This window comes from Uloborus diversus, chromosome 4 (assembly GCF_026930045.1).
Source record: "Uloborus diversus isolate 005 chromosome 4, Udiv.v.3.1, whole genome shotgun sequence".
NCBI lineage: Eukaryota > Metazoa > Arthropoda > Arachnida > Araneae > Uloboridae > Uloborus > Uloborus diversus.
This window is the reverse complement of record NC_072734.1, coordinates 108,242,304-108,257,676: the sequence shown is the minus strand read 5'-3', so window position 1 is coordinate 108,257,676 and position 15,373 is coordinate 108,242,304. Positions and strand designations below refer to the sequence as shown.

Sequence of the window (15,373 nt, the reverse complement as noted above, 5' to 3'; positions counted from 1 at the left end):
CGAAACTGCTTTCAAGCATGACCATTTTAGGGGGTGGGGGTGGGGGCTTATCGTTTTTTTTGAAAGAATGTTTTATATTTAAAAAAAAAAAAAAGAGGAATTACCAAAAAGAAGGGACTATATTTGTAATGCAAAAATTGTAATGTTTGATTTTTTTTACCGTGGAGAGGGGCGGCACTTTGGAAATTTGTCCGGGGCGGCAAAACTGCTAGAGCCGCCCCTGGTTCCGATAATTAGCCATCCACGGGACAGTACCTGCCTATAACAAAATTGTCTTACCTTGAAATCCATCTAAACAAAGCCGATTCCATTGTTCAACCTGATAAAATTCCATTCCAGTGGTCAACATAACAATAAAATAAAGATAAAAACATATCCAGAGGATCAGTCCATAGACATACCGAGTCGTCTGTTTCCCACGTTTAAAAATTTATCCACCCCGGTGATTCATAAAAAATGGTTTGTCATGGTTGTATTATACATTTACACAGTTAAACAGTTTCAAAAGAAGCGAAATGCTCATTGAAGGCTATACTTAAGCAAATGTTTTCAACTAGATTTTTGGGGAAGTTATTATTAAAAAGTAAGTTTTTGAGTACTGAAATTTCTTGCTTAAATGCAGAAATGGTATTGCAAATTCTTTTTATTCTGATAGCTTGCGAAACAATGATGATATTTGAAATTCTGTTTGCTTAATTTTATATTTACTTGGCTTTTTAGTTTTGCTGCGTTGCGCATCTATGGGCTTTTGGTTTTTGGTGGAGTCTTTTCAATATTTTTCACTTTTATTATTATTATTATTATATATATATATATATATATATATATATTTTTTTTAACTTGGTTTCATTTTAGCCACTATTGGCGATATTTAGAGCATTAACCATTAATCACGTTAAAATGTTCAATGTTGGAAAATTAATCTGTATAAAACTTTTTTAGCTTCAGTTTGCCACAAACTTGGGGTAAAAATATTTAATTTTTCTTTGCTTACTCCAAGTCACTATTATCATTAAATTGGCGTAAAAAAGAAGTCATGTGATGCACACATCAGCTCGTTTATTTCTTCATTAATACAACCCTCCCTCTTATCTGATAATTTAGTTTGCCTTTCTGCCAGCCAATTAGGTCAGATAACTGGGACTCTACTGTATATATATATTAAAGATGCACCAAATTTTCGGTACTCTGCATATTTGGCAGATTATCCAAATATTCGGTTTGGCCGAATACTTCAATATTCAGCCATTGAATAGGAAACAAATTTTAATATTCAATAATTGGTTTACAAGCATATTTTTTATGTAAGGAATGAAAGTTAATACCATAATACAAAATTAATTCAAATTTGTCCTTATTAATTTCATTATTCAAAGTTATTTAACCCTCGTGAATGGTTATAAATTGTATGTTTTTTATTACATATATCAAATTTATATATATTTTAGAGTTAAAATATATAAAAAATGTTGTGTAAAAGAGTTTTTTTTAGCCAGACACCTTTGAGCTTTCATTAGTGGGTACAAAATGCTACAAAAAATGCAAACTCTTTAACATTTTGCAGAAATGTGGACCACTAATGCTGTCTGTAAGCCCACGTCTAAATAAAGAATTTAACGTCACAGAAAAGCCAAAATGAAACCAGGAAAGGGCAAAGAGCGAGTTACACAGTTAAATAGATGGCAAAAATGCAACCCCATGGAAATCACAAGCTGCACAAATGTTGCTATTTTTACTTTGATTTTAGAAATCATGGGATGCTCAGTAAGAGGGTTAAAGTGAGAGAAAACACTCAGATGTTAAATTTAATATTTGTTGCTTTTCAATTTTTCTAAAATCTTATTACACAGCACATTAGCCTTAATGGTGCAAACTAGTTTGAACATATACAGTTTACAAGAAGAAAAACTCATGTTTAGTTATAATAAATAGATTAAGTCAATTTATTACTTCTTGGGTTAATTGCTAATTTTATGCATAAAATATGCAGCTAAAAAAAGGGAAAATTCTTGGATATTAAGTTTTGCATTATTTTAATTTCTAAAGTTTTTCACCATATGAAAAATTAAATACAGTTTTAAAAGAATGTATTTGAAATTAATTTTGACTAAAATAAAAATATCTGGCAATGTTTAAATTTTGTTCCTTAATTTTAATGCTGATAAAATTGTTTTTCACTTACTGAAGAGACTAAGATAGCAGAAAATCACTTGAACTGTCACTTAACGATATTTTTAGCAGACTTGGTTTGTATTTGTATATAAGGTAAATGCAAGATTCTTTATTTGTTCAGCGTAAATCTGCCCATTATGTGTGTGTATATATATATATATATATATATATATATATATATATATATACAGTAGAGTCTCAAAAATCCGAGGTAGTTGGAGCTCTCCCCACTTCTCAGGTTACTGAAATTTCGATTATGTGAAAAATTCTTTGGACTACATAAGGACTGTTTACTTCCTTACACTATGTGAAGGAAATATTGTTGCTTCTAAAAATTTATCACTGAAATGACAACATAAATTTATGTTTTCATTAACCCTAAACGAGTCAGGGGCGGATCTAGAGGGGGACCATGGGGGCCACGGCTCCTCCCAAAGCCTTGTGATTGTAGGAATTTCTTTAAGAAAAAAAAGGGAAAATATTATGAGAAGATAACAAAATTTAGCACATGTGTTTTACTGAAAAAGAAGTATAAGCCTTAACTGGGAGATAAATTATATCCCTATCCTCAAACAAAACTTTTATTTCCAAAATGTTTCCTCATCTTTTACATCATTTCTTGATTCCAACGACAGACACTTGGACGATCTCTAAATGCTGCTGTTCTCAGAGTATACCTATTGTTTACAAGTCCAAAGAGAGCCTAAATTTTCGTTTTTATGGCTTTAATTTCGAAACTAGGGGGAGAACCTCCTTTTCCCATGTGTTTTCAGAAATGCCTTGATATGTAGCAAAAAATTGCATTTTAAGTCTTTTATTTGGAAAAAATGTCACTGGAAACTAGCTTATCCAGCCTTTATCTCTTAAATTGCTTAAAAGCAACTTAAATGAAATTTTTGGGGCTTCAGTTACAAACGATTTTTGATAGGATCCCCTCCCTCCCTAGTTTATATCACGATGATAGCTTTAAAAAGAGGTTTTTGGAGGGTTTCACGAATCTTCCATCCTTTTCTAAAATATGTATAAATATAGTTAAAAATCGAATTTTTCGAGCCTCAAAGGCAAAATATTTCCAGAAAGGAAGGATTCTAAGCACCTTCGCACTTCCTTTAATCTAAGCAAACATTTCCTAAAGGTGCATTTTTAGGCTGGACAGCTAAGCTAGACAAGAGCACCCCTCCTCTTCTAACTTCTCAATGTATAATGACAGAATATTTTGGTTTCTAAGCTTTATTTTTAAAAAATATTTTGGGGCCAGCACTTGAAACCTGACCTTTCTCCGTACATGATCAAAAATAGACAAAATGCGTTTTTAGTTTCCTAATTTTTTGAAACATTTTCGAGTGAGAATCCTAAATCCTCCCCTTCACCTAATGTCTCGATACCCCAAAAATTGAGTTTTTAAAACTTCATTTTAATAAAATTTCTGAGGAGTTCGGAGTATTTTTAAAATTTCGGATGGCTCCTCCCAAAACAATCGGCTGGGTCCGCCACTGAAACGAGTTTTGATTAGTTTTGTTCTTGATGTCCGCATGTACTTGCAGGCAACCAAACTGCCCTTTCATTGTCCTCGAATAGGTTTTGATGAGTTTTGTCGCGACTTTTGTTGCTATGTGTGAGCGTACATATGTACCTCACATAATACAAAAACGTTAATCATAGAAAGATAAAATTTCATATACGTTTGTACAGTGTCAAGTTTTGCCCTTTCCTTTTAAATTGCAATCGGATATTCCAAAAAAGCTGTTTGTTTGTCCTTTGGGGCAAAACAATGTTTTAATTTCAAGTTATTTTTTTGTATCATCCTACTTCCTACTTTCTAAGGCATTTCTTAATCCATCTCTAACAGTCAAAGAATATTTCATGTCACTTGTCAAGTGTTATTGACATAAACTTTTCAATTTCTTTTTGTTACCTTATCATATATTGTTAGGGAATTTCAACAGCAAAATATTTAAATTTTCAGATTAAAACATTTTTTGTCTATAAAAATGAACACCTTAAGAATATCAACAAAGCACCTCAGATTAAGCTGAACCTCAGACTTTGGCCTTTGTTTGGAACCTCAGACTAGAACCTCAGACTTGACTGTGTTCGTATTGAGACTTCGATTTTTAAGACTCTACTGTATATATATATATATATATATATATATAAAATTAAGCAATCAGAATTTCAAATATTAAACAAAATATAAATAATAAATGATGATAAAACGGAAAAATGCAAACAGCTATTAACTTAATAGCTGTTTGCATTTTTCCGTTTTATCATTATTTATTATTTATATTTTGTATAATATTTGAAATTCTGATTGCTTAATTTTATATTTACTTGGCTTTTTAATTTTGCTGCGTTGCACATCTATGGGCTCTTGGTGTGGTCTTTTCAATATTTTTCACTTTTATTATTATTATTATATTATATATATATATATAAAATTAAGCAAACAGAATTTCAAATATTAAACAAATAATAAATAATAAGTGATGATAAAAAGGAAAAATGCAAACAGCTATTAAGTAGGAATAGATAAAGAGTGAATCCAGAGCTCATCAGCTGTGGAGGATTCATTAATTATGGTCAAAAGACCAAAATTTTAACTATGAACTAGAAGAGAATGTTTAAGCTCCAGTACATGCATTATAGAGTAACAATGGGCAGAAGCACCACTTGCTAAGCTAAAAACAATAAACTAGAGCTCAAACCTAAAACTAAAAGCAGGGGGTTTCGCCTCGACTAATTAGGAAAACAAGTTCCGATAATTAGCCATCCACGGGACAGTACCTGCCTATAACAAAATTGTCTTACCTTGAAATCCACGTAAACAAAACCAAATCCATTGTTCAACCTGATAAAAAAAAACCATTCCATTTGTCAACAAAACATTAAAAACATAAAAACATATCCAGAAATCAATCCATAGACATACCGAGTCGCCTGTTTCGCACGTGTAAAATTCATCCACCCCGGTGATTCATAAAAAATGGTTTGTCACGGTTGTATCATACATACATTTACACAGTTAAACAGTTTCAAAGGAAGCGAAATGCTCATCGAAGGCTATACTTAAGCAAATGTTTTCAACTAGATTTTTAGGGAAGTTATTATTAAAAAGTAAGTTTTTGAGTACTGAAATTTCTTACTTAAATGCAGAAATGGTATTGCAAATTCTTTTAATTCTGATAGCTTGCAAAACAATAATGCCAATAAAAACCTTTTTACTTAAGCAGGAGGAAAAATCTTGTAAGCTGTTAACTGTGAAATTGAATTCGCGTCTTTTATCATAGATTGTAGTGGAACAATTTGAGTCAATTTGTATGTTGATATCCAGGAAATTAAAGCTATTTTGATTAGAACTGGTCTTTTTGAGCGTTAATGAACTATGATAAATAGTTTTGCTAAGTTCAGAAAAATTAGGAAAATTTATACATAAAAGGTCATCAATGTATCTGCAACAAAGAGGTAAAGAGGAAGGATTGTCAATTAAATATTTTCTTTCATAATATAAAAGAAAAAGGTTGGCTAATGTAGAGCTAAAATTAGCTCCCATTGCTATGCCATTAATTTGTAGAAAACATGAATTACCATTTTTGGAAAAATTATTGAAAATACAAAATTTAAAAAGACCAAGAAAAGACAATTCATTAAAATCAAGGGAATCCTTGACTGAATTAAAAAGTTCTGAAACAGAGGAAAAAAGTTCAATGAGTGGGATATTGGTGAAGAGGTTTTCAAAATCAAAAGTTTCTAAGTAATTTATATCAAGCATATTAAGTAAATTGATCACTTCAACACTATTATTAACAATCCAGAACCAATTCATTTGTTGAAGTTTAAGTTGTTCAAGAATTTTTTTGAAATTCTGTTTGCTTAATTTTATATTTACTTGCCTTTTTAGTTTTGTTGCGTTGCGCATCTATGGGCTCTTGGTGTGGTCTTTTCAATATTTTTCACTTTTATTATTATTATGATATATATATATATATATATATATATATATATATATATATATATATATATATATATATATATATATATAGCAGAATAAAAACAGTCAGCAGTTACCATGTGGATTTTCTAATCCAGATACAGTAAAACCTGTCTACAACGATACTGTTGGGACCTAAAAAAATATTGTTATAGACAGGTTATCGTTACAGACTGTTTGATAATTTATGCTGACATTTTGCTGGGACCAAAGAAAATATCGCTAGGGACAGGTTTATTGTTATAGACAGTATTGTTATTCACAGATTTCACTGTAATAGGTTACTGCATCCATTACTATGTATTATACGTCAGTCAACAGATATTATGAGAAACAAATTTGCATATAATTTTAATTGTTTCTTTATTTTGAATATATAGATAGTGTTCTAAGCGCAGAGGAAGAAAATGAAATTGGTTTAGTTAGGTCTGCACTCATATCTCGACCACCTAACTGCTCTAAAGTAAGTACTTTTATTTCATCTTGGGTTAATTTTGATTCTACTCCTATTACGATTGTTACATTATTCTAGTTTGTACTTTCAGTACCTGATAAAGTAGTAGTTTCTTGACACAAAAGTCCCAAAAAATTTCTGGTAATATTTTAACTATGTAGTAACACATGTAGTTTATTCCAGTCAAGAGAAACTTTCCTATAAAAATCAAAAAATAGGATAATACAAGCAATTTTTAAAAATTGGTACACATATTGAAATATTTTGTTGTAAGTCAAAAAAAAAAGTTATAAAATAATAAAGCTTTTGTTATTAACTTTTTAAATATTAATTGAGACATTAATATTCGGTACAATATTTATTTGTCTAATATCAAGCTGATTTTTATTTTAAATGCTTTGTACAAATAATATAGTGCATGTGGGCAAAGTATAACATTTCATTTGATTTAGGTATTCAGTCTTTTATCAAACATATTTATTTATTAATTATTTCATTTATGTTCCTTCATTTAATAATTCCCTTATTTACACTTATTTTCTTATTCATTCCCTATTTTATAAACTGACTCATTTTTCTCATTGCTTAACTTAATTATTTATTTATTCCTTTATTGCCTTTTCATTTATTTATTTATTCTTTTATTTACTCATTTATTTGATCAAAAGTATCTTTAATAATCGAATAGAAAATAATTTATTAGAAAAATATTTTCTTCTTCCCTTTGTCCATGCGAAAAAGAACTGAAAAATTTTCACCTCTCTTTTTGGGGGTACAGTAAAACCTTTAAAGTTGACCACCTTTGTAAGTTGACCACCTGTCTAAGTTGACCACTTTTGTCAGGAACGGAATTAGTCCTATCCTACATAATGGAGGAAAACCTCTGTAACTTGTCCACCTGTCTATCTTGAACACTAATATACACCAGCTTTGGTTTGGAGTATTGTAAAAAACCCTTTGTAAGTTGACCACTTGGCAAAAGCATTAGATTGTACTAAAAGTTTATTCAGTTATGCGTCAAATAAGCAAATAGACATTTAAGAACTAGTATGTTGTGGCCATCACGAAACTTTCTTCTATATTTTTCTTTTTTTTCCTGATCCCTCCCCATGCTTGACAATATGCAATATTCCCAACAAACACAAAATTACACATGCAAAAACTAGACGACCATCCCAATGTCTGAATTATTGCAAAAGCAAAGCAAAGAGCGAAAATTGAAAGTTATTTTAAAAGCCTTGCTTGAATTAATTATAAATATTTTATTTGTTAACAAACATAAGATGGCAACAGTTAAAAATTTTAAATCATTGAGATAATATTTCCGATAATTTCCATACAATTAAAATCTCGAGAAATACGCAGACGACAACCTATTACGATTTATCTTTCTTATTGTTGCATTAATAAAGCTATTTTTATTCAAAAAAAAAAATCAACACCTCTTGGAGCGATTGGCGTCAAAATTGAACTAAAGTCTGTTTACATATGGATTAACATATATTCTAAATTTCAACCAGAACGTAGTATTACTTCTTGAGATAGGGCGCTCACAATGAAAAAAAAGGACGGGCGATTGCGCTACTCCCTTTCTAGCTGTTGACACCAAAATAAAATCAGCTCTTATACCCACTAAGGGCTACTTGCCGACAAATTTTTCTTTCATTCCGTTCATTATTTCTTGAGATACAGCAGTCACAATTGGCGACAAAAAACATTCTATAGCTCAACCCCCGTTTGAGTTATTGACACCAAAATTGAATCAGCCCCTGTTCCTGTTGATGGCAACATATGGACCAAATTTTGTTTGATTCCGCCTGTTACTTCTTGAGGAATAGCAAGCACGCGTAACTCAAAAAACGTCCCATTGCTCCACCCCCCTTGGAGGAATTCGCGCCAAAAACCAATGGGCCCAAGTTCACATAGGGGCACATATGTGTACCAAATTTTGTTTGATTTCATGCGGTAGTTTTTGCTGTAGAGCGGCCACAAAAAACTGGTCACACACAGACGTGACACACACACATACACATACACACACACATACACACAGACAGACAGACATTTTCCAAAAATAGTCGAAATGGACTCGGCACACTTCAAAACGTTCGAATCCGTCAAAATTCGAAGTTCGAAAATTTGCACGAATCCAATACTTTCTTCTATATATTAGATATAGAAGAAAGTAAAAAACCTATGAATATTTATGTTTCCATCGAAAAACATTGGGTTAATCTTAAGTAATGCGCCTAACTTGAATAAGGAGTTATTTTGTTGATAAGTAGATTACCACGGTTACAAATGTACAAGAAAAAAATCAAATGAAGAATTTGAGTCACTTTTAACTTGTTATGAATTTTTAGGAATTGTTAATTTCAAGTAAGTAGTTTTTCATAAGCAATGAGACTTTTTTTTTTTTTTTTTTTGATCGCTTTACAGAAATTTTAAATTTGTATGATACCTTACATGTCATTCTGGTAAATAATCTCTAAAAATATTTAAATAACATTTTTTCTTATTGTTTTGAAGTAATGTTAAACAATGAAAGTGAGTTTAAAATATTCCAATTAGTTAAAAAATGAATGCATGGGGCAAGAAATGACAAAAAAAAAGTTTTCAGTACTACTCTGTACCCTCTATAAGTTGACCACCTGTCTAAGTTGACCACCAAAGTACTGTACCGCAAGCGGTCAACTTACACAGGTTTCACTGTACTAATTTACTGCCAAAAATAAAGTTTCAATGCAAGTTTTTTGACAAAATGTGTTTTCTTTCTTCATGTGCTGTTATTTTCGGAACAAGTTTCCAACTTGTTCTGAAAGTTTGAACTTGTTGAAAAAAATAAGTTATCTCTTAACCATTTCACTTTGCTCCACATTCCCCTACTTTGCTACAAAATATGCTAATAAAGTACAACTATGCAACCATTTTAACTAAAGGTGCATTCTATGATTCTTTTTCCAGCTAAAGCACAAAACTGTAGATTGTTCTTCAATTGATCATTAATTTTGAATGTTATGGATGGCTCTTAAATTGTTTTGCCTCTTCCTTAGGCTGTTGCTGTTGTCACCCCTTTAATGAATGACTCTTTGATTTTAATAAAATTTCCCAGAAATAATATTATAGCTGAAGAAGCAGCAAATGAAAGCGCATTAACTACATCAAAAGATACAGCTTGTGATGCTCAATTAACATTTTTATATAGGTAAGAGTTTTTAGTTTAAAGCTTTTTTTTTTTTAATTAAACACCATCCCATTTAAGACTTATGTAAAATGCATCTCAACACACACAAAGTTTTTTTTTTTTTTTTTTTTAAAGCAATTTGATATGGAAATTGAGTTTTGAATGCTTACTAATGCTTGTTATATATTTATTTGTGCTTACACATGTTAATCATTTAAATCTTTATGAAGTTTTAATGTATAAAATAGTGATTCAATTCATAAAAATTTCTGAAGTGGAGAAAAAAATGTCAAAATGATTTAGAAAATACATTACTGTTTCGTTTGTAGCTATTCTGTGTTATTTAGCATTTCTCATTTTTATGCCATGTTAGTGATGTTCAATAACGAATAAAGCTCTTTTCTTTTTATTTTTGCATCAGTGGAAATAAGGATGAAGATTCAATATTGTACCAACCTATGCCTAAGCTGCATCAGCCACAAAAAAAGAAAGTAGGTATGTGCATTTATTATGAAACCATATGTATTAAACAGTAGATCCTCTCAATAAGGGATGCTAAAGGGAGTGTGTCCCTTCTTGGGAGGTAGATGAATTGATGCATGCGGTGTATTTAACTCAGTATAGTCTTGTAATAAAATGTAAACTAATAACATTTAAAATTAAGTATTGAAAATTTTTCATATATACTAAAATTCAAAATTATTCAAATTGTAACATTTTTTTTAGCAAAAATCAAGTTTTATCTAAACTTCTGTAGTATTGAACTTTTGTAACTGATTTTCATTAATCAAGGGCGCCCCCTAGTAAGCCTCATGGCCCAGACTGCGCCAATGAAATTTTTATGAAGGAGGGGGTGTTTTGAGGGGTAATTTTCAATTTTAGGGTGCTCTTGATTAGCAAAATGATATTTAGGGGGTGCGCCGTTGCTCTAGGGGGGCACCCCTGAATTAATATCAATTTTGAAATCTCGACAAAGAACTCTTAATATCTGTATGAAGGGCATTGAAATCTGGTCCAAACATCCTAAGCTTAAAATTATTCCAGACAAAACAAACTTTTGTGTTTTCTCAACAGACAGGAAAAATGGAAGCTCGTTCCATACTATTTTAAAAGTAATAGGTTCCGAAATTAGACAAACTTCTAACCCCAAGTATCTTGGATAACTCTAGATGCAGAGTTAAGATTCTCTAAACACCTTGAAAACGTTTCAAATAAAGCACTGAAAAAGCTAAACATCCTCAAAAGACATTGCGGTGCCCCCTGGGGGTCAAGTCCAAAAACTCTCAAGAATACCTACACTTCTATCGACAGGCCTGTTCTCAAATATGCAGCACCCATATGGGAATCGGCAAGGCCTACTGTTAAAGAAAAGATCGACAATGTTCAATACAGAGCCTCTAAAATCATCACTGGAGCTGTTTCTTCAACGAATAACATAAAAATTGAAAAGGAATGCGGCCTTGCCCCTTGGAAAGCAGAAGAAAATTAACAACCATTAAATTTACCAACAAAATCCAAACCCTTGCTGATCGCCATATCTCAAGTAGAACCTTTGATGCGTGGAGTGGAAAGTGCAGGCTGTAGAGATCCTCGACCCTCCAATTTGATCATGATATAAGAAATGATATCAACTGCAAATATGAGACTTTCAAAATTTCTAAAGAGCCTTGCAACATCCTGTGCCCTCTCCCTCAAACTGAAATATATTTAAATCTCTTACTGCCTTGCACCAAGAAAGAACCCAAAGCAATAATCAAAGAAAAAGGCGACCACACCATTAAAAAACTCACAACCTCAATTCAAGATCTGACGATCGCCTACACAGATGGCTCTTTTAACTCTATAATCTGGATAGAAAAGGAGCAGGAGTCTTTTTCATCGGACCAGACGGAGCGCAGGAATGCCACGGTATTCCTGTTGGGAAAATCGCCTCGAACTGAACATGCGAACTCGTCGCCATCAAAAGCGCTCTGCAGATTAATCCTTCTAAGGAGAACCAGAGCTCCAGAAGCATCATCATTTTCTCTGATTGCAGATCAGCATTGCAGGCGATCCAGCAGAGCAAATGTCGACTTAGCCATCAGATCATTGAGCTCACGAACAAAATCATTGCTGCCCAACGATCCTGCATTTTACAATGGATACCGACTCATGAAAATATTTTTGGTAACGAGAAGGCTGATGAGCTCGCAAAGGCATCCCACAATTCTCCTCAGCCATCCAACTCCTTAACGCTCGTTGACACCAACACTGTTGCTGGCCGAAGACTAATCGGTCAACAAGCGAAAAGAAACTCCATTCCAGATTTGAACTGTGACAGAACCATATCGACTAATATAATCAGGCTTAGGACAAATCACTTAAAGAGGAAATAGATTACTGCGGATGGTCAGCATAGTTACACCAACTTTTGTCCTCATTGCCTAGATGACATCCCACTGTCTCGTCAACACATCTTCAGCTGCCCAGCAATCCAGGCCAAACTTTTTAACATCGGTTTAGAAGACCCAGTGGACCTTCTCTATACAGATAAGGCTGTCAAAGTTGCAAAGGCTGTCTACGGCAGCTTCAGAGCCATATAATTGCACATTATCGTAGACACAACATCATCATCATCAATTAATGTGTTATATGGATTTTTTTGATGTGTAAGGAACAGTGTGGTCAGATTTCAAGTTTTCTATTCAAAGCTTGACATGCGCAGCAATTTATCAGTCAGGGCTGAGTCTATATGAAGAAATTGACGAGAGGAAAAACCATGAATGTAGGTCTCAGAAACAGTTTAATAATACATATTTGCTTTTTTGCATGTCAATTTTCAAGAAAAACTTACGAGTCAACTTTTGGACCCGAGTAAACCTTGATTTTCAATAAATTCAAAATTTCTAATGCATTCATACATAATTTTTCGTAATTTTTAACTGTCTCTCAACTTGCGTTCCCCTTAATGAAAGGCAAATCATGGAGATCCCTAGCCAAAGGGAATGAGAAAAATGTCCCTTAAATAGAGGTGTCTCTTATTCAGAGATGTCCCTTAAAGGAGGTTCTACTGTATATTAATGACATGTTTAAAAGCTTAAGATGATTCCTAGCATTTATTATAATTAATAATGCAATTCCTATGTTATTTAATAGCTTAAATTTAATTTAAAGTTTTAATTAAAACAATAATGCTTTCTGTGCTGAAATTATGGAAATATCATTATTACTTGTTATGAAGTGATATCTGGATAGCATTGGCTTCAGAGCAAGCTAAAGGTAAAGTCTGATGAGGGGTGAGCTCAGAGTTGTTTCCCAACCCTCTTTTCCCAGATATTGAATGTGTTCTTTTGAGTTACTTGACCTACAACTATATATATATGAGGATTGATGTTTCAGTTTGTTATTAAATTTATTTTTTGAGAAAGGGTGGTAAAACTTACTTTTAGAACACCCCTTTAAAATGTAACAAATGTTGTTTCATTTTATTTTGAAACTTCTTTTACTAGTTATTCATCCCAAACCTTCAACATCAAAAACTTCAACTTTAAAAATTTCTTGGGTTTTAAACACATTGGTTGTGCTGCATCAATGAATATATAATCTGCTTCAGGAGAACTGATTGCGAAGGTAAACAGTGCACCTCAGCCATACCTTTTTCTGTTTGTCTGGAAAGACTGGAAACAGCAGACACTTGACTGGTACTTTTCGGCGTAAAAAACTTTTCGACTTTTGTGGGTATTTTTTTCTAAAATAATATTAAACTTCTATGTCTTTAAAACGAAGGTATCCCATAAAAGAAGAAAAGGTGAGCTTTCTAGTAATCATAGGCGGATTTAGGACTGAGTTCCTCGGGGGGCAGGATTTTTTTTTTTTTTGAGAAACATTTTTATAACCCCCACCCTTATGTTTTTGTCTGCTGTCTGTGATGCATGTCCATGCTTTACTTTTTTGTGTGTTGTTTTCATTAATGTGTGTTTAATGCTGCCCTTTTTGTATTGACTTTAAGAGAGAGAGCTGGTATTAAGAGAGTGACACAGGGCTCCCTTTTAAGTGGGAAATTGAATATCTCGATTTAAGGGGTCCCGGGGGTTTCTCCCCCGGAGGAAATTTTGTAAAATGGACATAAAATTCTGCATTTTGAAGCCTTATAAAGGTTAATGGGACAGACATAGAAATTGATAACTAAATTATACAGTTGTACAGTATTGTTCAAACTTTCTAAGAAACAGCCATTTTAAGTTTGAAAGAAAAAATAAACTATAGATTTCTCATTACAACAACCTTTTTTTAATTTAAGTAGTGCAGAAAATGAAAAGGAATAGAGGTAGTGTATCATTTTTTTTTTCAGGCTAAACAGATTAACAATATGCAATAGAAGTAAGATAAAAGCAATCAATACAAAAGAATTTCCAAAATACTACAATCGAGATTGAATAACTAGCAAGATATGAAACATGTGAGTCACAAAAATTTATTTCGAATAATATGTTACAAACGTGAGAACCATGATTTTTATTTTTAATGCAGGATGTGGCAAGGAGCTGAATTTGACAAATTTTGACATTCCTCTCCCTTTACCATTTGTTAGAAATTTTAAAATTTAAGGTTTGTAGCCATACGTTTCCAAATATTCAAACACTTGAAAATGAAATTAGTTTTTTCAACCAACTTCCATTTTTTAAGGAACGAATCATGCAATTTTTTGGGGGGGAATTAGGGACTCACTTCAAAGCATGGGCCCTAAGCAGTAGCTTGTTTATCTTATAGGCAAATTCAGCCCTGTTTGTAATTCACTCTTACCTGCAGATTTTCGCTTGATTTTTTTGTAATTTTTACAAAAATTCGTCAGTTTTTACGATTAAAGGATTTTTACGATTTTACCAATCTTTGTTAGGTTTTTATAGATTTTTATAAAATTTTAGCAAATTTTTCCAAAACTTTTGATGACACAATCATTTAGATTTCAATAATGACAAGGACTGACTCACTTAGACTTAGATGATTATGACTTGCCTTACTTTTTAAACAGTATTTATAAAGCAAGTAAAATTGTACTTTCCCTCAAAGTAAAAAGATTCAATTAATCAGAATACTCAGATAACTGAAATTTATTCAGTTTGGGATAGAATTAAATTTCTCTCTCTCTCTCTCTCTCAAAAAAAAAAAAAAAAAAAAAGAGGAAAAAAAAAACTTTTTTAGAATCTCTTAAAAAGTCAATTAATCTACTAATAACATAAATATTATGCACAAATATATTTTAAATGTGGACACAAATCATAACGTGTAGATCGTTCTGTTAGCGCGAATAGGGGGAGGGGGAGTTTTCCTCCCTTTGTTTTAGGTTCTAATTTGTTAAAATAATCGTCAATTATTATAAGTGTTGCAGCTTAAAGGACAACTTGTTTAGCCTACATTTTCATACACTTGCCCAAATGGTTTTCAGTCCAAAATACTGAATTTAGACACATTTTCAGCACCCCATTGACAGCTGCGCTATTTGTATTTAATGTTCGTTTTTTTTTCTTTTCTTTTCTCCCATCAGAAAAGGACATTCGCTATTCTCTTTATTTTCATTGAAAAATTCAAAAAA

General features: G+C 32.1%; 1 protein-coding gene across 1 annotated transcript in view; it reads left to right on the top strand.

Moving 5' to 3' along the window:
- The first annotated feature begins 1,566 nt into the window (after window positions 1–1,566).
- LOC129220753 (WD repeat-containing protein 27-like) overlaps window positions 1,567–15,373 on the top strand; it is a 44,245-nt gene continuing 30,438 nt past the window's right edge. Inside the window, exons 1-4 of the mRNA XM_054855181.1 lie at window positions 1,567–1,588; window positions 6,544–6,626; window positions 9,671–9,822; window positions 10,223–10,296. Coding sequence (XP_054711156.1) covers window positions 1,567–1,588; window positions 6,544–6,626; window positions 9,671–9,822; window positions 10,223–10,296 — 331 coding nt within the window. The remainder of the gene's footprint in view (window positions 1,589–6,543; window positions 6,627–9,670; window positions 9,823–10,222; window positions 10,297–15,373) is intronic.